Genomic DNA, 25,526 nt, shown 5'->3' with positions numbered 1-25,526 from the left:
CCCGCCGGTCTGCTCCGTCTCTCTAATCGCCCCCTCCCCACCTCCTTCTCCAGATGGAAAGAGGAGCTCCTAGCTCATTTAAGCCGGGGTAGGGCTGGTTCTCCTTTCCGAGCCAAAATCCCAGGCGATGGTGAATTATGAACGTGCCACACCATGAAGCTCTTGTGGCAGGTAACTGTGCACCACACCTGGAATGCCGTCCTGCTCCCCGTCGTCTACCTCACGGCGCAAGTGTGGATTCTGTGTGCAGCCATCGCCGCTGCCGCCTCCGCCGGGCCCCAGAACTGCCCATCCGTTTGCTCCTGCAGTAACCAGTTCAGCAAGGTGGTGTGCACCCGCCGGGGCCTCTCCGAGGTCCCTCAGGGTATCCCCTCCAACACCCGGTACCTCAACCTCATGGAAAACAATATCCAGATGATCCAGGCTGACACCTTCCGCCACCTCCACCACCTGGAGGTCCTGCAGCTGGGCAGGAACTCCATCCGGCAGATCGAGGTGGGGGCCTTCAACGGCCTGGCCAGCCTCAACACCCTGGAGCTGTTCGACAACTGGCTGACAGTCATCCCCAGCGGGGCCTTTGAGTACCTGTCCAAGCTGCGGGAGCTCTGGCTTCGCAACAACCCCATAGAAAGCATCCCCTCTTATGCCTTCAACCGGGTGCCCTCCCTCATGCGCCTGGACTTGGGGGAGCTCAAGAAGCTGGAGTATATCTCTGAGGGCGCTTTTGAGGGACTGTTCAACCTCAAGTACCTGAACTTGGGCATGTGCAACATTAAAGATATGCCCAATCTCACCCCCCTGGTGGGGCTGGAGGAGCTGGAGATGTCAGGGAACCACTTCCCTGAGATCAGGCCTGGCTCCTTCCATGGCCTAAGCTCCCTTAAGAAGCTATGGGTCATGAACTCACAGGTCAGCCTGATTGAGCGAAATGCTTTTGACGGGCTGGCCTCGCTTGTGGAACTCAACTTGGCCCACAATAACCTCTCTTCTTTGCCCCATGACCTCTTCACCCCACTGAGGTACCTGGTGGAGTTGCACCTACACCACAATCCTTGGAACTGCGATTGTGACATTCTGTGGCTAGCCTGGTGGCTTCGGGAGTACATACCCACCAATTCTACCTGCTGTGGCCGCTGTCATGCTCCCTTGCACATGCGCGGCCGCTACCTGGTGGAGGTGGACCAGGCCTCCTTCCAGTGCTCTGCCCCCTTCATCATGGATGCACCTCGGGACCTCAATATCTCTGAGGGCCGGATGGTGGAACTTAAGTGTCGGACTCCCCCTATGTCCTCTGTGAAGTGGCTGCTGCCCAATGGGACAGTGCTCAGCCACGCCTCCCGCCACCCAAGGATCTCCGTCCTCAATGACGGCACCTTGAACTTTTCCCATGTGCTGCTCTCAGACACCGGGGTATACACATGCATGGTGACCAACGTGGCAGGTAACTCCAACGCCTCGGCCTACCTCAACGTGAGCACGGCCGAGCTCAACACCTCCAACTACAGCTTCTTCACCACTGTCACAGTGGAGACCACCGAGATCTCACCTGAGGATACAACGCGCAAGTACAAGCCTGTTCCTACTACGTCCACGGGTTATCAGCCGGCATATACCACCTCTACCACGGTGCTCATTCAGACCACCCGTGTGCCCAAGCAGGTACCCGCGACAGACACCAATGATAAGATGCAGACCAGCCTGGATGAAGTCATGAAGACCACCAAGATCATCATTGGCTGCTTCGTGGCAGTGACTCTGCTAGCTGCCGCCATGTTGATTGTGTTCTATAAACTTCGTAAGCGGCACCAGCAGAGGAGTACAGTCACAGCCGCCCGGACAGTTGAGATTATCCAGGTGGATGAAGACATCCCAGCAGCGGCGTCTGCAGCAGCAACAGCAGCTCCATCCGGTGTATCAGGTGAGGGGGCAGTAGTGCTGCCCACAATTCATGACCATATTAACTACAACACCTACAAACCAGCACATGGGGCCCACTGGACAGAAAACAGCCTGGGGAACTCTCTGCACCCCACAGTCACCACAATCTCTGAACCTTATATAATTCAGACCCATACCAAGGACAAGGTACAGGAAACTCAAATATGACTCCCCCTCCCCCCAAAAACTTATAAAATGCAATAGAATGCACACACACACACACGCACACACATGACAGCAACTTTTGTACAGAGTGGGGAGAGACTTTTTCTTGTATATGCTTATATATTAAATCTATGGGCTGGTAAAAGAAACAGATTATATTAAAATTTAAAAACAAAAAAATCAAAACAAAACTATTTTCTAACTTGTAAGTTCTATTTAAAGGGGGAGTGGGGTTCTTGGGAAGGCTGTGGGGCAGAAGCCACAAGTCAACTTGTTATGATGCCAGAGGGATTTCTGATCTAAGGTTGAAACTGCTAAGATAAACTCAAACAACAACATACATCCCTAAAGAGGCAGGGTGCGGGCTGCTGAGGGGTGGGGGTGGGGGGTCGACTGTCATTTTTTAGAAGATGCTTCATAGCATACAGGATTACCCATTTCTATAGACACCTTTCTTAAGCTGAGAGCTGTCTTTGCAAATTTATCTTATTTTTAAAAATACAAAAAAAAAGCACCAAGGATTTGTACTGTGCCAAAATGTTGAGAGGCAATAATTTTTTTCTTCAGAGGCCAAGGGGAAGATAGATCTGTAACTGTTTTTTAAACAGGAAAACCACCAAAATTCAAATGACTCCCTAAAGGGGCTCACTCTTTCCATCTGTCCATGTGCACAAGTCTCCTTGGTTGGTGCACTGGGACGCTCGTGTGCCCTGCCTGACAGCGCGCCTCAGGAAGGAGCGGAGAAGGAAGGGAGCTGTGTAGCTCTCAGTCTAATGCTTTCACACTGCACCAGATTCCTGCAGATGGGTTTAACCCACTCTTTGCAGGACATTTGTCTATTCAGGGTTTCCCTTGAGAGGGAGGAGGCCCCTGAAGGGGGTGCGGCAACAGAGGGGGGGTGGGAAGGGAGAGCAGAAGCAGAGAGAATGTATTCACAGGAGGCCATAAATTAGTATTGTGCCATGTCCACCTGTTGTTCCTGGTATCTGACAAATGATTGTAGACAATGATGGCATTTTATGATTTTTTTTATAAAGGTTTTGTTTGTTTTAAGGTGGAGAAGGAGGAGAGGCTGGGATTGGGGAGCTTGGGGGAGTGGAAGCTTTTCTCATGCTTGTGATTTGGTGACTATTCTAAATGCTGATTCATTAGGGATTATTACAGCTGATGTCAACTGGTTGTGGTGATGGGGTGGGGGCAGAACATGAGTGGAGAGAGAAAAAGGGCACGGGCTCATTTAAAGTATAATGAAGCCTTGACTGAACAGGATGGTTCACAAAAAAGACGTGAAATCCAGTTAAAACAAAAGTGATACACATGCACACAAGAAGTGAGTTCTGCAAGGAGTCCTGTTGAATGTAGCACAATGGGGGGAAGGCTTCCCTCTCCCAGGCCTACCTCAGGAGGAGGTGGAGGAGAAGGGGTGGGCGTGGGGGGTGAAGGCAGAGATCTCTGTTATTCTGGTCCATTTAATGCTGTAACTTCTTTCATTTATTATTTTAGCTTTAAAAAGAAATAAAGGGTTCAGATTTGAAAGGGGTGGGATGGGTGGGTGGGGGGGAATGCCAACAAAAGAACACTGATTGTAATGTGAGAAAAGTGTATTTTTGTATTTTAATAAATATTGTTCAATTTTTAATTCAATGTCCCCAAAGGGTTAAATTGAATAAGATCCTATAGGTTCTTACCAGCATCAACCAAGTCATTTCTATTTAAAGACACAAAGGGAAGGGGAGGGGAGAGGTAAGGTGGGAGGGGAAGACAATGTTAAAAATGCTCAAGCTGTCAACAATCTTTCCTTAGCTTAAATAAAAGCACCCCGATTCTAGTGCACCTTCCACAAGCTAAGTGTGTTAGTCCCTGGCTTTGTTGGGGGTAGAACCAAATTCCTGATGCCCTGGAAAAGCAGGGGAAATGGGTCAGCCTCAGCTCCTGGGACCAGGCCAGAAGTTAAATGCCACCTCAGCAAAGCTGCTGGTCAGGCAGCCCTGGCTCTACCCAGGGACCCTGGGGGACCTGGATTTAAGAGGTCTGCAGTAATGTTGTTTGGCTTAAATTTCCCACAGGCAGTGTTCCTTCTGTTCTCTGGGTGTCAAATAGCCAAACATGTCTTGGTGGTGGGGGGTATCGGTCTCCTGATGCTTCCTGAGTGATGACGTCCAGGGAAGCTGCATGAACCGGGACCCTGCGTCTCTTCAGCGCTTTATACTAATGCAGGGAATCGGGACTGAGTGGGTGTGATCTCTCTGGCACTGAACGGGGAGAGAGGCAGGCAGCACTTTGCAGCAGTTGGCTAAGAAGGGGCCAATTCTTAATCCCCTGGGTGTATATATGTGTCATTTCTGGGTATCAGTGTTTGCGGCAGCATGCATGCATGATGCACATTTACAAACTGCCACTCACATTTCCGGGCTCCGCATATACGTTTCCCTCTGCCTGTCCTTTACCACCCTACGGCCAATACAACGAGAAAAATGCAGCAGAGTAAAGGGTGGGACTTGGCCAGGACCAGCTGAAAAAGCAAGAAATGCTCCCTTGCCCAATGCCACAAGACAACTCAGGCTGTTTAGAGCAGCTTCCTGGGGACACACTCAGGGGCAACTGTGGAGAAAGTAGCTGCTTCAGAAACAGAGGATGTGTTTCCGATTTCCTCACGCCCCTCCTTTTGTGACAGCTACTTGGATAGTGAGGGATTATACAGTGGCTCTGGAATGAAGAAGTGTCTGTGGCTGAACCGGAGAGCTGAGGGAAAGAGTATATTCCTGGGGAAGAGGCCTAAGAACAAACGCACGCGGCCTGGGGGCTGAGGGAGAAGCGCTTTCCAGAAGGAAGCTGAAAGGAGGTGGGGGAGACTGAGAATATGGTTCCTGGGTATAAGTGTCCTGAGAGCTGCAAGGGTACTTCCCTTCCCCCCGGGGTCCACTCCTCGACCTGGGCAGTGTTGCAGCTTTTAGAGCAGCAAACCTCTACTGCCGTAACACGTTGGGTATCTCCTCCTTTGTAGCAGGCACCTGGGACAGCTTTTCGGAGAGGAGTCCCATGAGCACCGATAGTGCAGCCTTTCATGCTGGGTTGGTGACTCATCTTCAGGCCTGGCGGCCAAGCTATAGGGTTTGTTACCAAAGAATGGGACATGGGTTGGTAGCTCTTCAGGGGAGTAGTTGTAGCAACACACTAGAGGGAAAGACTGCTGCTGATTATAGGGAGTTAGAGAATTTTTTAAGGGCCATGAAAGATCATTTAGTCTAATCCCTTTACATTTTCTGGTCAAGGGAACAGCCCCAGAGAAATGGAAAGATACCTCCAAGGTCACACTGCTGGTGAGTGGAAGAGGTGGGACTGAAACCCAGATCTCTGGACTCCCAAGTCAAATGTGCCTTCCTTACTCAAGCTCTTCTGGGCCTTCAAGAACCTTTTTCTTTCCTGGCCAATATGCAATGAAAATGGGACCTTCCTACAGATATTGCTGTGTTCTCTTCTTAGAGGTGCTCAATCTCCTTCAGGACTGGCTCTACTGCCCTCCAAGGTCTGACCAGAATCTCTACCACAGGGGCCCCACAGCTGGCCAAAGGGCCACGTGTGCTAAGGAGTTCGATTCTCGGGACTGCATATAACACAACTTCTGATCCTGAGGCAATGGCAGATGGCTGCCAGAGACAGGGTGACGTAGATAACGCAGGGTGTTCACAAAGGGAAGGGGGGTAGCTTGGCCTTCTCCCAACCTCTGCCTTGGAAGCTTTGCGGAGTAGAGGAGTGGCAGAGATCTTAAAGCACCTATCAGAGTAAGTTCTCTATAGTGGAATGGTTTCTGCTTATCTGGTTCAACAGTGAGACTACTGGGGAGCTCCTTGACTCCCCTCCACCACTATACCTACCCCAGCCCCAGCTCTTTAAGTGCCATGCTGTCTGTGGCTGCCACTCCCATAATCTGCTCTAGGCCTTTTGTCACTCTTTGGTGTTATGCTGCATCTGATTAACAAAGAAGGGAGAGTAGACAGGGTAGTTTCTAAGGCCTAGAGACATTAACTTTATCATGGCTGTTTAACATGTATTGAGGCCAGCAACTTGCTGGGTGCTGGGTAGAACAATGTAGAAGAGAGTCCCTGGCACAACAATTCCTGTTGTTGGTGGGGAAGAGGTCTGGTCCATGCCATTAATGGTGGAGAGCTCTGGCTTCCTTCTGTGGAGATGCACAGCGGCTAGGAGAGGGCTAAGGGGACCTTACACAGCCCACACTGTACTACCTCAGGGGGCCAGAGCCCACAATTAAGGCCCCGACATTTTACTGCAACAAAGTAGCAGGGGATTAAAATTAGAGAAAAAGAAAAAGAGAGAGAGAGAGAGAACATTTATATTCAAACATATGTCTGATTTTCTCTCTTCTGCTGGCACTCAGCACTCCATGCCATCGGCTAATGCAGGCACTGTTCACGCTATTTCTAAGTCCTGCCTGCCTCAGCTAAACTGCAAGGCAGCTTTTGGCCCCAAAGCACCGCTCCTGGTCTCTATCATTCAGAAAGCACCCATTACCCCTGAGGGGATGAGAATGGTTTGGGCTGTAGATTAAGGCTGTTTTCATCTTTGCTTTAAATTAAAATGAAGTAAACTGCTTCTTGGAGCAGGGATAAACGCTTCAGGAATCAGATGAGTGAAGCACATACTTGCAAAGCAACACAGCACGGTGCTTACAAGTATAGACTTTGGATCCGGTATTCCTGGGTTGAATCTCAGCTCCATCGCTTCCTACCTGTGTGACTTGGGATGAATACTCAGCTTATTAATATGTAAAATGGACATCTTAGTATCTACACCTCCCTACTTCATAGGTTGTTGTGAGAATTGAAGTTATATAAATAAAATCACACTCAGAATGGTAACTGAGTGCTGTATTGCTGGTAGTTATTTGATGATAAACATAAGGATACAGACCAACTGACTAGCCCTCCTCAATCACCACCTCTATTCTAGAACCTCCTCTGTGCCCAAAGAGAGAACATGCCTTGGAGCTATTCCACAGAGGAAGGATGCTTATCAAGAAGTCAGGAACAGGGGACAGCACTATCTATATGAGCCCAGACCCAGTGGGAAAGATGGGTTGTACTTTTCTCCCCAGGAAAACAGTGCCTTGTGCTCTGTTCCCTAATCCAGCTCTCTAGCTGGCCCAAGGCACCGTTTTAGTCCAGGAGTAGATTACCTCTCTTTGCATAAGCCAGAAGAAAGGAAAGGTGCTGCTGTTGGTGATGATGCGCAGGTGAAAGCTGGGCCAGGATACATTTATCTCAGAAACCTTGGTCCTTTACTGACAGGATAAACTTCCTAGAGTCTTTTCCACCTCACCCTGTTTCTCTGTCAGGATGCCTTACAAAGGGTAGGGTAGGGGAGGGCTGAGGCACGAGGAGGGAGAAGGCAGCACAGAGAGGAGCTACTGGGGCTTCAAAACAGAATTAGAGGGCTTGGAGAAAATACAGGCAGGAATAAAACCAAAAAACCAAACCAAACAAAAACACCATAATTTGAGCAAGTGAGAGCAGAACGGAGCTATATGGCAGATACACAGGCTAAGGGTCTGCAATGCAGTTAAGGAGGAAAGCCAGGGAGATTCCTCTGTCCCAGTAAGCAAGAGGCTGGCTGGACCCTGGATGGGGGAGGACTGTTAAGTGTGAAATTCATGGCATGGAACAGAGGAGAAGAAAAGCAGGGAGATCAACTTTCCAAGAGAAGCCTAAGAGAGAATGCATTTTGATTTCCTAATGAGTAGCTAGAATTAGATTTTAGGATGATCACAGGTTTTCTCCTCCGGTACATACCAGCTCTGCCGTCAGTACTTGGGCCAAACCACCTACCCACAACAGTCCTGTTCTCTATCTTGCAGGCTGTCCCCTGCTTGGGGGAAGCAACCCAGCCCTTAGGACTGTAATCTAATCCTGACCCTGACCGGCTCATTCAGGGGTCTGCTCTGAATCTGGTCCCTCACTTTTCTTCACAGCGGAGGGTGGTGCAAGTCACTGTTTATCCACAAAAAGAGTATTACTCCAGTGGGAGGGTATTATATAAATTGTTTTTTTTTTTTTTTAAAGATTTTATTTATTTGACAGAGAGACACAGCGAGAGAGGGAACACAAGCAGGGGGAGTGGGAGAGGGAGAAGCAGGCTTCCCGCAGAGCAGGGAGCCAGACGTGGGGCTCGATCCCAGGACCCTGGGATCATGACCTGAGCCGAAGGCAGACGCTTAACGACTGAGCCACCCAGGCGCCCCTAAATTGTGTTTTCCCATAAAAATGGTGATTACTGTGAGTTCAGTGCACATGGACCCTGGCAGTGAGTCAGAGAGATCAGGCTGAGGCCTGAGGGGATGTCCCTGGGAGCTCTGTCAGAGAGTGTTAGCATTTGAGAGGACGGTGTCTTCCCTAACTTATCCCATTAAGATTTTTGACCCTCCAGCAGGGAAGCCCTGAGCTGAGAGGCTGCCCTAACGCCAGGTGTGGGGACTAGATGAAGCAAAGTAGTACTTAGGTACATTCATGGTCATTCACTCTGTGTACCCAGGAACAATACTAGAACAATTACTGAAGTTTTGATTACCAAATACCAAAGGAATAGTCCTTAATCCACGCATTTCTTTAATACTCATCCACCTCCTTATAACCCCCCTAATAAGCAGCACCCTCCAATAATTCTATCAGGTATTTCCCTCCATAATCCCCATCTGAGTACAATCATCTGCCATGACAGGACCTAGGACATTTTTGCAAGATCCTTCCATTCTAGAAGATTGATGACTCTTTCTTCCAACAGCTCTCATGCAGTTTCCTCTTCCAAGGCAAGTCCTTCATCTATAGTCTCTTAAAGTTTCTTTAAGGTCTCACCCCTGGTTTCCCTATGTCTGCGCTGGTGCTGATTTAGTCACCAGTTAAGTCACTCTACCTGCTCAATGAGTCAGCAAGGATGACTGAGTAGAGCTTTCACACACTAACTGTTCCCTGTGCAAAGTTTGGTTTCCTGGTCTCCGGCTACTTCTTCCTAGAGTCTTCAAGGCCCTGGCTTCTTCCCTTCACCTACCTACTCATCCGGGTTCAGTAAGACCATTCAGACAGCTTCTCCCACTCAGATTCTGCCCTGTAGGTGAAGTGAATGAGTTACAGGCAGCTCTCCACAGAGCGCAGCAGTGTCTGCAGGAATGCTCAGTGTGTCCCTCACAAAAGGCCCAGCACAGGCCCAGAAATGGAGCTGAGGCCTCGGATACTAACAGCCTGTTCCTGCAGCCTACCAGCTGTAGTGGTTACAAGTTCTAATCTATTACTATTGCAAGAAGACTTAATTTCTGGACTTAAAGGAAGTCGGATAATACTTTATCCTATTAGCTTTGCCTGTGTGAATTGACAATGGCTTCCTTCTGACATGACAGCATATTCTTCCAATTCATCTCTTTAAGGGGATGAATTGGGAGAGTCTGGAGTAAGAAAGGAGGGAGGGCCAAGGAAGAGACTGCTAAAGGAACCAGTGAAAGAGAAGACAATTTTTTAATTAGAAATGGGGAGGGGGGCTTGGAGATACTTGGCAAGACTGAGGTCTCTCCAAGCATGTTTGCATTTCATTTGGTTACTCTGATGAGGGAAGTGATTGCACCTACTGGGTGTACTGTGTGCATGTGTGTCAGAAGAAGGTTCTGAAGACACAGAGAAGTACGAAAACAAGAAGAATGAGGAAGTGGCCTATTCCATGCCCTTCTTGGTCCAGCCTGCTGTGCCTGCAGGGTAGCTTTCCCTTTCTTCAGCCCCCTCTGCCATATTCCCGTTTGAAGTCCACATCTGCTCTGACCAATGGTATCATGTCAGCTGAGGCCACTTTCACATGATGGGTGTGTTATCAAGGCTGGCCAACCTTGGGATGGCAAAACGCTGAGGCCAGAATGATGGTTTATAGCTTCAAAATTCAGGGATGTGGAGACAGAGAAGGGACTTTCTAAGTTAATTCAGAAAACTTATTATGAGGAAAATGAAGGCCAGGGAGACGCAACTTGCTCAGGTGTCACATAGCTGGTGATGCAAAGACCAGATCTCTGGTCTTTGGGTTCTCAACCCAGCACTGCTACTGAACCTCAGCAGGGCCACGGTGACTGACAAATCCAGGGGGCGCTATTTACAGAAACTACAAAGTGAGCAAAGTGAGGAGTGTCCCCTGGAGTTGGCAACTGGGTGCAATCCCTTACAGTTTGCTTCCAGGGAGAGAAGGGAGAGGAGGGAGAGGAGGGGGAGGAAGGAAAGGCCTTTCACACCAGTGCTTTATCTGTGCTTCATGCTCTGACACGGTGCGCACTCATGACTTCACTCAAACAGCTACAGCTGAGAAATCAGGCAACTCTTCCTTTCTCTTCAACCACAAATGTTCCAAGGCATGTGAGTTCTGATGGCAGCCCAAACAGATAAATTAAAAGGAGCGTTTGTTGCTTATGGCACCTACACCCCCTTCCCCTACAACAGCAAAGAGCTATAAGGTAAAGAACATGTATCCCTGTGCAGGGAAGGCATACAGAGGCAAAAATCATGTTAGAGGTCTGTTCAAGGTCAAGATGACCACTGGAGAAGCAGAGAAGTCTGGAGTCCTGCTTCCACGTTTCTCGCCTTCCCTGGTCTTGTGTAAATAAGGGGACCCTTGCAGGGAAAGCTCAGACAGCCCAGGTTGACTCCGGGGCCTTCTCTGAAATATGGTCTAGGAAGCTAGTACATGTTTCCTCTTCCCAACCACCTCAACAAATCCTCTCTTGGGAAATGGAGTGGTCCTGGCTATAATTTTATCACATACATTTAATTAGAATCTGTCTCCTTCATGATGGTTTCAAGCCAAGTCCCAATAGAAACATTCTAAAAGAACAGCCGCTTTCAACCAAGTTAATTTAGCAGAAATTTGCCATCTTGGATGGGCTAGCATTACCTCTCTTTTTGACTTCAAAGCTGGGAAGAGAAGGGAGGTGGAGAATGCAGAGAAATAAAGAGGAGGGCAGGGGCTTCCGGCAAATGAGTTTTCATCTATTAAGGAGTGGTAATTTCTGCTAGCCCCCCTAGAGACTGGTCCCTTCCAATAATGGCCTGACTCTAATGATTCCCACTCCTAAGCAACAGCCTGTGTTCTGCTGGTGTTGAGACAGACTGTGCCAGAGAAATTCCCTTTCTCCCGGAGGTGTTGCTAACATTACGCAGGAGAGATTAGCCAGCCAGGAAGATATACTCTTGGTGGGGAGTGAAGATAACGAGAAAGAATGCTCTTCTCCAGCGGGCATGGTACTGCTGACCTAGGATATAAAAGGCTGAGCAGGAGGCTAGAGGTTAGTGAGAAGATGAAATGGGCAGGCACTCTGACAAGAGAAAGTGAAAGCTTAGGTGCCTCCGGAGGAGTGAGGAGCTCCATGCAAGACAAGCACTGGCTGGCTGGAAGGCAGGGGGAGGGCTCTGGGGTGCGGACTGTGGCTTGAGCTCGGACACAATAGACAAAAACTGATGAGCATCTAAGATGTGAAACATGGTGATAAGTTCACTGGAATCAATTTCAGGCCCCTAAATATGGATCTTTTCCAGGACAGAGGTACAGGAATGTGGGCCAACATGGAAACTGGGGTGATCGCTATTACTGAGGCTGTGGTGTCAGTTGAAGGGGCGGGGTCCTCCTATTCTGCCCTCTCCCTTCTTCTACACGGAAATCAGTGGGGAAAGCTAACACTGCGGCTCTAGTTTTTGCTGAGGCTGCTGAGGAGGGGGTGGGGAGCCCCCTTATTTTGCCCCTGGTGGCTTCCTTGTGATGGAGACGGAATGCTTCCAGAGGCTGCCTTGCCAGAGGTGCAGGCAGCCCGGCCAGAGAGCCTGCGGTGCAGACAGATGCCCTGGGCCGGATTCAGGATGGCGAGACCCTTTATGGCACTGCGGCTCGGCTCTGGGGCAGTGCCAGGGTGGCAGGGTAATGTTCCTCAGCCAGATTCATTTCCCCCCCAAACCTCTTCAAATGTGTGGGCCACGCAGGGAGGCAAATTTAATTAAATTACTATGTCATGGGCTGCCCTTCCTGGGCAAGGGCTAAAAACGGGCTCACGCCGGTGTGCAGACCCGTTTGTGTACACAGAGCACGCGTTTCTTTGTGCCTGGGCCGTCAGCAGCTAGATGGGGTTGGCAGTGGCCGGCGCTGGCCCCGGTGAGCTGGGCCCTCTAAAGCAGCAAGGCAGAGTCAACAATAATCCAAGCCTGGCCTCATACGGCTCCGATGACCTTTTCCTTTCTGCTTAAAAGATGACTGAGCGGCACTCCCCCTTCCTACATCAGTTCATTTCTCCTCAAATGCCTCTCCTGCTGACACCCAGGACTTTCCCGTAAGGCGGCGCCCTGTGCTGAGCTGGGGAAGGAGGTGTGATTCATAGTGCACGGGCAGGGCTTGTTGAGCTTGGCAGGAGACAGAGGGGTCTCCCTGGTGATTCTCCAGAGTGCTAACCCTGTGTAGCACCAAGAGCCATTTCCAGGTGCCAGAGGAAAGTGGCAAAGCTATCTTTCCCCTGTCCCTGCATGAACGCCATGGTGGATACAGAATCTGACCATCACACGGAGGCAAGGACGTTCAGGAGCAACTAGAACCATTTACTATGTGGAAATCAACAACCCAAACAAATGCTGGCTGTGCTGTACATGTCCACCCCACAAGGTCATTCCGTTTTGTTTCTGGTCTGGAAGCAGAGGCCTCACTACTCCAGGTTACAAAATACCCCAAGGGTAAAGACTTTGCCCCTGAGTAGTGCTGCTGCCGCTGGACCTAGGGCTTCCCTCTGCTGGTACGAGATGGCCTGAGGTGGAACCAGGTGTGGTGTGGAGAGCAGGAGACACTAAGAGCCTGGTAATGGGGTTGTCCATTTGGAGTTCAGACCCTGGAAATGTGAACTGGGGAATCTTTCCCCACTTGTCCCCTGAGAGAACAGAGCCATCTCATCTCTCATGTCTAAAACTTTAGCAAATGCAACACCTGGAGCCTGAGACAACAGGAAATATGTGGGCACTGAGTAGCTATTCTCATGCACCCTCTCAGGTCCAGGGCATCCTGGCACCGAGCAGACCCCCAGGTGATGCGCAGGCAGCTCTGGGAGCTGAGCCAGGCTTACAGGCAGGCAGTGCCACAGTGAGTACAGAGGGCAGAAGATGGGGAGCAGAACCTCCCGATCCCAATCTCCAAGCCTCTGAACGTGCTCTTAGGGGCCTGGCGGATGGGGAAGGCAGCGTTCCCCCCCCCCCCCCCCTCTGGACCTCTTCTGTCCTCTTGACCTATGCTGAGCAGCTCTAGGGCCATTCTCCTTCACATAATTGGGGATGGGGTTGGCAGTGTATCTGCCACAGGTTTTTGGTTACAAATCTGATGGTTGCTCTGAGAGTTAAGGCAAATACTGTCAGTTCGGGTCCTTGGGACCCAACTCAAGAACCTGGACTGTGCCTGTGAGTCACTCTCAGCCCAGCAGTTTTAACTGACTAGAATTTGTGGATCAAAAACAAAAGCAGGCAGGTCATTAAAATGTGGTCAAAGGAGAAAACAATGGATCCAAAAGAGTATGTTTCCTAATTAAGAGGTTAAGCAACAATTGTAGCAGAAAGAGAGAGCAACATATTCTAGAAGGAAGCCCAGGAAGGCAGGGCCGGTCAGGAAGAACAGGAAATTGACCAGTGTAGTGATCTCGATCATGTGGCTTCAGAGAAACAAAAAGGTTCCTGGGTACTGGGCTATGCCCAAGGATCTTTCTTCCTTACCTGCCAAGTGGGACAGAAGAGAGTAGACCCCATCCCTAAGTTGTAGGAGCCATGACATTTGGAGTGGAATAAGGTCCCTTAATTCCATTCTACCCAAGTGGCCCCATGCACACTGGGACAGACAGCACTCACCAAATGCCTGGCCTCGAACTATAGAGATAAAAACGGGGAACTCTTCAGGTAGTTCCTGTCTCTTTAGTCAGTATGTTATTGGTCCTTGGGTGCCAACAGATATATTTTGTCATTATTAAGGATTAAAAATATCCTTATCCTGAAAAAAACACCCCAGGGACTAACAGATCTCAGTCCTGATACTACCCTATACAAAGGGTTGGCTTTGGGGGCTTAGGTTCCCGTTTTAAGCAGCCTAGGACTGGGACAGTTTTCTCCATCGAGAAAAAAAGCCTTGAAATAATTTAACAGTGAAGTAAGCCTCAGGATGAATCATGTGAGTATTAGTACTGCTGAACCAAAGGCATTCCAAAGCTGCTGGGGTCCCTTAGGTTTATAGATGACCCCCCTGAGCTGGTGTATTTGCTCTGTATGCCCCACCCCAAACCACACAGGTGGAGCAGACTGCTGCTACAGCACTCCCTCCCTGCTGCTGGCTGTTGCCAGAGGGTATGGCTGTGGGTCTGTCTCAGAGAGAGCCTGCTAGATGGACACCCTGATTCCCATGCCTTGTCCACAGCTCAGCAGTGGAGGTGCCAGGGTGAAAGGCAGAGTGAGGCCCTAGGGCTACTGCAGCAGATCTTTCTCATGTACAAGGTCACCCACGACCCCTCTCGCATTTGTTACCTGTCACTATTTCTCTTGGAGAGGGACAAGGAGAAGGGAAATGAATTGATTACAATGGTGTATTACAGGGCACCACCTTTCAGCATCTTGAACTGGACTGAGGGACTGAGGAACTGAGCGGTGGTGCACTGAGAAGTTGTCCAGTCTGCATTTAAGGGAGGAAAGGGCAGGAAGAGAAGGAAAGGTGATTTCTGGCACCTGCTCTCTCCTCTCTCTCTCAGCTCCCAGTAATACTTAGGAAGCAGAGTGGGTGGAACTAAGCATATTTGCAAAAACAGATGAGCTCCGATGCAGGTTGAAAAGTATTTTCTATACAACATGAACTCAGACCCTCCTGTACCCTTGTCCTATGTGCTTCAGATCAAGTTTTTATCATGCTTCCTAGGTTAATATGCCAGAGCATGAACTAAGAGTGGTCTTCATCTTAGCCCCAGGTTGACCTGCAGGCAACGGCTGGCCCAGCCCCTTCATTTGGGGAAAAGCAGGGCAGGAGAGGGATGGGAGTGGCAGACGTCACTGGATAAGGCTGGGGCCATCTGCACTACTGTGAATCAAGGTTGGCTCAGACAGAAGGTGCGAGGGAGGAGGTGCAGCTGCTGATGGCTCAGACAGCTTGGACCTGTCCAGGCAAACAAGCCGCTCAAGTGCAAGAACAGCCAGCCAAGTAGGCAGAGCACGAATAAGGACTTAAAGCTTGAAATATCTGACAAGATATGGAGGGAGTGTAGGAAACTGTCTGGGATTTCAACTGGTGTCTGGCCTTGCTTCTCACTGCTAAGGCAGACTCTTCTGCTACTTAAGGATGGGATGTGATATCTGGGAGCCAGTGGGCAAGCTATTCTTTGAGCTAAAATCTTAAAAGAAATATTCACCTTAAACTGCAAAAACAGTTCTGGACTGTTCTCCCTCACTAATGCCCTCTAAAACAAAATCAAACCATTGTCCACAGATAATCTATCTCTGCTCCAGTCACCTGCCCAAGGTTAAGAGCAGTGGGCCGTGAGAGTGTGTGGGGGTTGAGGGCGGGGGACACAACCACACTGCACCATCAATCGCACAGTCTGGGAACAGTCTCAGAACCAGCTGAGGAAGGCGACGTGGGGTGTGCAGAAGAGGCAAATACACGCTCTCCTCTTCCACCTTCCAGGGTGGGTGGTGGTGGGGAGGGCAAGGCCAGCAGTGGGATATTCAAGCGCTATTACCGCTCCTTCTGGTGAACACTCTTTGAGACAATGGTTCTCAGTCCCAAGTATATATTGCCAGCACTAAGGAGCCATTAGAAAATACCAATGTTCAGACTCTAGATCAATTATAGAGGCATCTCTAGGGGCGGTGACAGGATTTCGATATTTTAAAAATATAGCCCGGTGATTCAAGGGCAGGCTCAGGATTAGAACCTCTGCTTTTGAGTCTAGAGGGAGCAGGGGAAGACTCAGTGGTCACGCTGGTTTCTGACAGGCAGGACAGTCCTGTCACTAATGACAGAAGTGCTTCTAGTACATAGTTTTGCTTTAGCTGAGCTAGTGCCCCTGAGGTTTCATTGAGGTTCAGGAGGAGTAACTTCCGAGAGAGCTGGCCAAGTATCAATTGACTGACTGCCCTGGAAAAACAAAGGGAAACACTCCTACAAACATGTCACCCTCCTAAGAGCCCCAGGTGAGGAGGGAGAGGGGACAGACTGCTCAGAGGCCCATGAATATCAAATGGGAGAAACCAAGGCACAGGGAGACTACCATTTATTCCAAAGGAAAGTGGAAAGAGAACCTCATAGCATGTTTCTCTCTAGCCATTACCGGTCAGAAACCCTCCCTAGTCGCACTGGCTGCTCTACAAGCTAACTCAGGAGGGGCTCAGTTCAGGCTCATAAGCCCAAATGAATGAGAAGCTACTTTTAAAAATTCCAGGTTTCTGACCCTTAGCCTACTGGCATTCCCTGCCACAGCCCTCCTTTGGTCCATTTCCTCATCTATATGCTTATTTAGAGCTAGTACAGTGACTGGCACTGTGCCAGGTGCTGAGGAACAATGGAGATGAAAGACTTGGTTCTTGCCCTTCAGGAGTTCCTACAGTGGGGGAAACAACAAGATGGATAGCCTAAGGGTGGCAACAAGGGGAGATGCGTACTAGGGAGCATAGGAGAGTCAGGGAAAGCTTCTGCCTCCTCCCATCCAGTCCAGTGAAGGCCACACGGCCTGGAGTTTTACATTTTAGTGACTCTGAGGCCCTTTTATGTCCTCAGCACCTGTCCCAAGTCATTTTAGTGACTCTTCTGAGCGGGCAGAGGAAGAAAATGCCCATTTGAATTCTGGATGTAGGCACCGGATAGTGGTAGGACCCACACTGATTCAGACCCTGGGGAACGACAGATGCTCTGGGCCCTCCTACAGAGGGGCAGGGGGTGACTTCTGCACCTTTCTCAAGCTGGCATTTGCTGAAAGGACTGTTCTGAGTCTTCCCCAGGGAGTGGGAAGAAGGACACCCATGCACTTAGTAAATACTATTGGTAGCAAAGCTCTGGGCTGGTTGAGTGACCTTGGGCAGTCTGTAGCTTTCCCTCTGCTTCAGCTTCCCTTAGCAACACACAGACTTGCTTATAGGTATACATCACCCAGCCCCTGAATAAAGAAGAGCCAGCAGCTTGCTCATGAATGGAGAGGTGCTAAGTCAGGGTCCTAAGCCAGGCTGTGGTATTTAAATGTAGCATGGAAGCTTCCAGCCAGAGCTCCAGAGCACCCTTTAGTTGGGCTGCAGCAAGCTTCTGTTTATCCCACCTGCTGAGCAGCCAGAGCAAAATACTGCTTGGGAGTTGGGACAGGTGCTGAGGACATAAAAGGGCCCTCACACACTTGCACACAGAACTGAGAGCACGTGGACTCCCGGGAAGGACAGGGAGGTGCAATTTCAGCCCCCTCCCCCCTCGCTCTAGCTTCAGCAAAACCCCACTAGGTAAAGTGCTAACACTAAGGAAATCAGGACCCTCCTGTGCATGTGTCACCATGTAGTGGTCTTTTATGGTCCTGGTGTGGCAAGAGAGGTCCTCAGGGTGGTATGCAGGAGTGCTGGCAAGTGACAAGGCAGGTAAAGCCCAAAGCGCAACAGCTTTCGGGGATGGGTGGTACTGAGGTCACTCAGTAGAACAAAGCTGCCTAGTTGTCCACTCTGAATTCCGATTCTAGGTGTCATTTGTTCTTTGTGCCCAAGCTGTTCTTTACCTCCTCAAGAGCTGAGGGTCCAGATTACTTATGAGAACTTATCCTGAAAGGTCATGCTTATGTTATGCAAAGCCCCAAGTCAGAGCTAATCTAGGGTGTGGGGATCCAAATTTAATCTTCTAAACCACTGGTTCTCAACCTTAGCTAAACATTAGAATCCCCTGAAGAAATTCTAAGTTTTTTTAAAAACATTTTTTTATTACTGAAAAAACTTTGATTTGAAAAATTTGAAACACTGGAACTAGAGAATAGTTATGAACTCCCATATACCGACCATCCAGATTTAGTAATTATCAAAACAGATCTGCTTCATCTATCCCCCTCTTCTTTGCTGACGTATTTTAAAGCATATCCCAGACATGATGTCACCTCACCTTTCCATACTTCAGTATGCATCTCTAAAAAACACAGCCATTTTCTTACATAACCACAATGTCATTATCACACTGAACACAATCAACAAACTATTCCTTGGTATCACCTAATATGCCTGGGGAACATAAAATAAAAAGCTGGTGCCTGATGAAACCAGAATCTTCGAAGGGAGGCCCAGGTATGAGCATCTTTCCTAAACCTCCCGCACTCCAAGATTCCAGTGTGCAGGCAGGGTTGAGAACCACTGCCCCATCCATCCAGGATCCTGCTACGGGGGTCTAATGCGAGCTCCGTGAATATCCTTTTGCCCCCATCACATGGTACACAATAAAAAAAAGCCAAGGAAAAGGTGGCAAGTCATGGAACAGGATAAAGAGAAGGAAACAAGGGGCGACTGGGTGGCTCAGTCAGTTAAATGTCAGACTCTTGATTTCGGCTCAGGTCATGATCTCAAGGTCATGAGACTGAGCCCCGAGTTGGGTTCTGTGCTGGCAGCAGAGCCTGCTTAAGATTCTCTCTCTCCCTCTGCCCCTCCCGCCTCCCTCTTGGTGGGGCATGGGGGTGCGGGAAAGAGAAGGAAAACAAAAGCATTAAGTCCGCTAGGTACAGAACGGGATCCACTGTATAATGCAAGGAGCTGAGGCCTGCTCACTCGATCCCCTAGATCCATCAAAGGTCTGAGGGGCCTGGAAAAAGTTGTTCCCAGCTGCCCAGTCTACTCAGAGGGCCCTCAGCACCTCACACCAGGCCAGGCTGCATTATGCCTTCTCTCTATTTCTAGCTCTTCTCCCTTCTGTACACGCTGTCTCTCTGGCCTAATATTCTGGCAAACTCAGAGCTTCAGCACCTGGTCTTAGACAGGATTAATTAGGCCTGTGGTGAGGGGGTGTGCCAAAACTTCTTGGGCGTTGGCACTAGGGTTTGGGATCACAGTCGTCAATTTTAACTATTTATTTTATTAAAAAAAATAACTAAACAAACCATCCAGCAGAAAAGATGAGGCTGTATCACTGCAGCTAAAAATACCTCTACTGAGGGCGTCTGCTCACCAGCTCTTCAATTAGAGATGCTACAGGGCCCTTTGTGAGCTGTGCAGAGTTGGCAGCTCCACAGGGGCTCTGGGCGGCTGGGGACAATCCCTGGAGCAGTAACTAGCGACTGCTGGATGGAGGGGGGCTGGCAGACAACCAGCCAGCCAAGATGACTGGCACACACAGGTAACTCCCAAACCCCTCTTTTGCTTTATGGACCTGGTGCCTAAGCCAAGAAACCTCTTGCCTTCTTTCCACGACGGACCCGAATGCTACCTCTGAGGATGCCTCAAAGTAACTGGGGACTGTTCGGGACTCCTCGAGGTTCACGTGAGAGCAATGATGACCAGAGGAGGTAATGCTGCCCAGTCTGGCTCTGGGTGTGTCTGTGCTGCCGGACAACTTCCCAGTTTGCGTCAGCGCTAACTAGACACAGGTGGGCATCTTGGCGGACTCAGGAAAGGGGTGCTTGAAATGCAGGCCTGACATCTGAAGGGGGAAACTGAGTGAGGTATAGGACTTCATGGCAACTAGGGTGTCTTTCTCTGGATCTCTTTTCTAAGTCCTCTCAGACATAGAGGTCATTCAATCTAGCACACTCATTTTTATGTGGGAAGATGAAGCCTCGGGGAGGTTAAGTGATTTTTTGTCAAGGTCACAGATTTAGTAAATAGAGGAGCCAGGACTTATACATGGGATTTTTTTCTTACAAGTACAGTGCTTTGTTCTACTATACTATGTCATCCCAATGAATGGATCCATTCTAAGCATTCAACGAGTGTTTAAAGAGCTATTGGTAAAGGTTATTTTCAGTTTAGGTGCCAAAGGAACCAAAGAACGTCAGGTGAGAGTTCCCTGCATGACCTGGGAATTTTACAATCCCTGGGTTCTGCAGATTTCAAGGGTCAGACTCAGCAACTGAATCAGACGTTCAGTGGGATAAGTACCACAGATCTGCGATCTTCATTTAGCCAGAGAGCCAGAAGGGAACTTCTTTTCTGCCTGGGGGAGTGGGAAACACCTGGTATTAGCTTGACTGGGGGATACCAGGAGAAAAGGGGGGCAAGGGTAAGGCCACAGCTGTCTGGTTTGATGCAGGCATTGACCTTTCTCATTTCTTGGCATTGTGTATGACCCTTACGAAAGAATCTGGAAGCTTAAGTCAAGAGCATGGGAGGATTGGGTCAAAAAAAAAAAAAAAAAAAAAAAAAATAAAAAAAAAGAGGGGGGGGGGGGGGGGGGAAAAAAAAAAAAAAAAAAAAAAAAAGCATTAAACATTCAGAGGTATCGGGGGAAGGTGCAGATTGGTTTAGGAAGAGTGCAATGCAAACTGAATGTTTCTGGAGTGTTTACTGTGGGCGAAGACTGTCTAGAGTCCTGTGTTGTCCAATATTGTAGTCACTAACCACGTGTGGCTGTTTAATTTAAAATTTTATTAAAGATTCTGTGCCTCAGTTGCACTAACCACATTTCAAGTGCTCAATATCCGTATGTGGCTAGTGGCTACTATACTGGACAATGCAGATAAAGCACATTTCCATCACTCAGAAAGTCTTACTGGACAGTGTGGGTAGACTCTGGTTGTCTTCTTGCATTTCTTGCTGGCCATAATGAGTTGTTTCTGAGACCCCTTTGGGAAAGAGTTGAACTTGGGGAAGCTAGTCCAGCAAACCTGCTAAACTTAGGAACTCAAAGAAGCTTAGAGCAACGAGGAGCACTGAGTGCCCCAGTGTACTAGACTCACCAGGCCCTAACCCCTCTCCCCTCAAGGCCTTGTCTGCTCGTTCACTGCCATTCTGACCTTTGCGTATTTTATTTGGTTTCTATTTTACGCTGTTTTAATTGATGTTTAATATAGCTTAACTCTGCGTGGTGTTCCAAGCCCCTCACTAGGGGGCCGCTCACAGGCAGAAGCACAATTAATAACAATCACCAGAAAATTATGCCCTGTATCAAAGTTGTCATTGTACCATATAAATGCTTATTACTATATTGAATTATCCAGCCCTGACACCTCCCTGTGTTTACTAGGTAGCAGATAAACCTCTATGTTTGTGCCTTCCCTACTCCAGCACACCATCAGGACTAAATATAGCCCTTGTGTGTATGTTTAGCTCCATTTAGCTGTGCTTTGGAAAAGGGGGGGGAAAATCAGAGTTAATAAAATTAAATCGCCGGAAAATGTGGTTTGTTCCTCCCCCACTTGACAAGCCCTTGAAAGACACAGACATCACTGCTCATGAGATGGGTAACCAGCCTCAGCTACAAGGTTGGGGGGCAAGGCCCAGGGCCTGCTAAGATGGCATGGTTTTCGGATCTGCCTCCTCTGAGAGAACAGAGGGAGCAGGCCCAAGAGCGCAGGATGCTGGGGGCAAAGGGTAATAATACCCTGTGGCCTGGGAGAAAGTGACCAGAAAATAGTGCCTGAGCTGGAGTCCTGCCTAAGGAGTTAGAGGGCAATACATTTCACCCCTGCCCTGCAACTGTTTGGGGGGGGGGGGTAGGGCGGAAACGATAAATAAAAAAGTAAACAATGTAAGCCTTTCCCCTACCCCAAAAGGAAAAACAAAGCCCCTTAATTTAAAATGGTTTAGTACTTCATGGTTGTTTCTTCTGGGCATTTTTGAAGCTTAGTTTTTGGCATGAAAAGATAACAGCTTTTCTATGATCACTAATCAGGAAAAGCAAATGGAAAATTCCAGGCCTGTGAGACACCTGTACTCCTCCCTCTCTGGCATGCCTTCTCATCCTGTGTGCATTCTCTCTGCACCCCTGTCTAGTTAAGAGTCTTCTTCACAGAACGCTGAGGCCCCAGATGACTTTCTCCTCTGACTTAGCCTCGTGTCCTTTTCTCACTAAAATAATACAATTTAGAGAATGCACGTGTTCACCTCTTCTGTCCACCTCTACCACGTACACCCCACTCCCTTTTCTATGCCACTGTCAGTCTTCCAGTTATCTGTACTGCCAGTGGATGAACAGGTGGCTGTCTGGGAGGCAGGTGAGGGTGCAGGTCAGATCGATACAACAGGAATGTGGAGATGTTAGCTCTCCTGTGCCTGACTACGTGAGTGTGTCCCAAGGATTACCTTCCTCATGCCTCAGTTTCTCAAATACTGAGAACTGCTTCGACTGGACTGTGTCCCCTCTAGAGCCCTGGCAGCTCTCAAATGCTCTAATTCAGTATTCTGAAGGCTGTAGACTCAAGTCCTTGGAAACTGAACGGGTCATTTTATTTCTATTTATAATCCATTTTTAATTTCTGCACTCAATGCTCTATGGAGAAATGTAGATTCTAAATTCTTCTACCCAACAAAGGAAAAGCTCTATTTTAGGCTGTTTGACAGGGAAATATTTCTAACTACACTGAGTTTCCCATATTATATTTGCTTTGCCTAAAAAAGTACTTTCTAAAAAGCCATAAAAGCTTCCTGTGCTCAGGCATAGCAGGAATGAGGCTGACTTGGCTGCAGGAAAAAGACGGGGCCTACCCCGGGCCCCAGGGGGGCAGGACTATTTACCATCTGCTGCTCTAGCCGCCTTGTCTCCAAATCAGGCCTGGTTTGTAGTTGGCTGCAAATATTAGGAGCTGGGCCACTAGCACTTCCCACCCATGGCAAGCCTTGAACCCTTTGTACTCTGGCTGCCAAGACAATCTGAAAGCAGGGGGCCACTTTCCATCTTAGGAGAAAAACATGTGTGTTATATAGAAATAGGTTTTTCTTTTCCTTTCCTCTCCTCATTCCCAGCCATTCTGAATGCTTTAGACTGAAAGGGAGGAAGACCTGTCCAACAAAGCTGAGGAAGGTGATGGAATTGTCAGAGACTTCCCCTGCTCCATCTATGCAGACCAGAATGGTTTATTAATGATCCATGGGAAAAGAACAATCGTCCTGCTGGCAGCTTCACATGTAATTAGGCAGCTTCACAGAGAGCTGGCTGCCTTCTCCAAGTCTGGCATCTGCAGACTGCAGCGCTACCTGACATAGTGACACTGGGTTTCTAGTGAAATCTTCCTACCGGGAAAGGGACAACCAAAATAGTGACCTAAACCCACTGGGCACTCAGGAAACAGGACTGTGACGGCAGTGCTCTTCTGGAAGCCTGGCCATGTACTTGGGCTGACACAAAAGAGTGCAAGCTCCCTGATGGCAACAACCAGCTCTGGGGAACCGCAAGTCCCACTGGTCACCATTAACTGCCCACTCAGGTAAGTGGCTCCCTCTGCTGGGTAGAGGTCACGGCTCAGGGTAAGCTTCGGAGCACCCCCCCCCCCCCCCGATACTTTCCCCTCAGCCAAAACCCTACCCACAGGAGTTTCTGGGAATTGGTTCATGCTGTGCAAGGCAGCAGACTCCAGCTCTTCCCGCCCCTCCGCAGTGCTGAACGACTTTGCTGGGTGTGGTGGGCAACAGTTGCTTCTGTGTCTATATGCGTTAGAGAACAACAGAATTCAAACTATAATACATCAAGAGAAACGGGGCTAAGTTAACCATGTTTTGCCTTCGTAGTCAGTGCTAGCTTCCCTTTTAAGAGCCCTGGGATTCACAGACCCCTGGTCATCCCACCGGGTGAGTGAAGTAGTAAGTACTTGGCATTCGAGATGCAGTTTTAAAAATGAGCTCTTCAGTGCATGGCACTGGAAATGTCATGGGTTGTGTTTCCGTCACCTTTCCCAACAGAGAATCAGACATTTCAATGAGGGAGAACAGAGTGACACACAGACACACACACCCTTTCTGTGCTTGTTTCTAGAGTTGAGAAAGAAGCGGATAAAAACTGTCTCCATTCTCCATCCCCTGGTAGATACAGACCCCTCCTAAGCACAAGAGCCCTTCCTTCACCCTCTGACTCAAGCTCGACCCCAGGCACCCCAGATTCCCTCAGGGTGAGCCCAAGTCACTACCTGAAGTCTCAGAGGGAATGACATATGTCTGCGTGGGCAGCAAAACCAGAGCTAGTTCACAGGTGTCATGGACTTTCCAGTCCCCACACGCAGTTTACGTTCTGTGGGATCACAAAGGAAGCCTGTGCCCTTTAGAAAACCAGGGGAGAGGAACTGCTGGGTGAGGCGGCGATGTCCATCAACTGACGCCATACTGCCCCTTCTTGAGAGTACCACACGTGCGGTGGGCCCCTCCAATAAAGCCGCCGAGTTGAAGAACAGGCTCCACAGTAATTTTCTTGCTCATCACCTGCAGTCTCCTTCCTCACTCAGCTTTGATACAGGAGCCAAACACAGTGGTTCTCTCATTCCTATTAAAGCAGCCTAGAAACAGGCATAATCTCAGCTGCTGCTCAGCAACTAGCAGGCAGGGAGAGGTCACTGGTGGCCTGGTAGGAAATGGATAGCTCATGATGAATGAATTGGTACTGCCTGCCAATTTAACTTGCCATCACTTTAATCAATAAGGGAAAAGGTGAATTGCTATTGATCTCTTCAACACCTCTCGACGATACTGTACAAATTACAGAAACACAAGGCGGAGGGTGAAAGCATCAGAGAGGAAGGACAGATGAAGAAGTCTGGGCAGGGTGAGAACGCTGCATCTTCCCAGAGTTGGTCTCCCCGTGGCTGGGTGTTAGGCATGCTTGGGTGCATGTGTGAATGTGTCAGGAAGAGCCCTTCCTCACACCTTGAAGAGCTGGCCATGGAGAGGAGTCTCAGGGCCTCCCTCTGCACTTCATATACTTGCTAGGCCTCCTCAGGGCAACACGGCATGTGAAACCATATGGCTTCCCTGGATGCAAGGCTAGAAGTCAGTATGTTGAGAGGCGCTATGGGTCCCAAGGCCTCAGGAATTTTTAAAGTTGTCATAGTCGAGTGGTGTCTAGCTGGGCTATCTCAACAAGTAATATAATTCTGGATGGGAAAACAAGAATCAAAAGCTTCCAAGGCAAACTCCAGCTTTGCCGCACTGACCCCCAGCCTTGGGTCAACAGCCAAAAAAAGCTACACAGGAAGCTAATAAAGCAGAACTGTCTTGCAACATACTTGATAATAACAAAGATCATGGCTCCCGGGGTTCAAGACTATCCTCTAAAAACACATCTGAGACACATCCTGAAGATCAGAGGTCGAGGCCAAAATGTGAGAGGTCTAATCTGAATCCTGGGACAATGACCACGCACAGACAGGCAAGATGACAACGTAACAGGCAGATTTTATGGCAGGGTGAAAAGGGAAAATTGCCTAGAGCTAAGCCCATGAGGTAAACAATGGTCACATCTCAGGGTCT

General features: G+C 49.0%; 2 protein-coding genes across 2 annotated transcripts in view; one reads left to right on the top strand and one right to left on the bottom strand.

Moving 5' to 3' along the window:
* Positions 1-25,526, bottom strand: part of SND1 (staphylococcal nuclease and tudor domain containing 1) — a 394,531-nt gene that overhangs the window by 58,478 nt on the left and 310,527 nt on the right. The gene's annotated exons all lie outside the window — the stretch shown is intronic.
* Positions 154-2,212, top strand: LRRC4 (leucine rich repeat containing 4). The gene has a single exon (XM_021699440.1). The coding sequence runs from the start codon at positions 154-156 to the stop codon at positions 2,104-2,106; it is 1,953 nt and encodes a 650-aa protein (XP_021555115.1). The 3' UTR covers positions 2,107-2,212.

This window comes from Neomonachus schauinslandi, chromosome 12, assembly GCF_002201575.2.
Source record: "Neomonachus schauinslandi chromosome 12, ASM220157v2, whole genome shotgun sequence".
NCBI lineage: Eukaryota > Metazoa > Chordata > Mammalia > Carnivora > Phocidae > Neomonachus > Neomonachus schauinslandi.
Note: the sequence above shows the minus strand (reverse complement) of the source record. Positions and strands in the feature narration are given on the sequence as shown.

Coding starts and splice junctions, on each gene's coding strand:
- LRRC4 (XM_021699440.1), top strand. CDS start 154: ATGAAGCTCTTGTGGCAGGTAACTGTGCACCACACCTGGAATGCCGTC.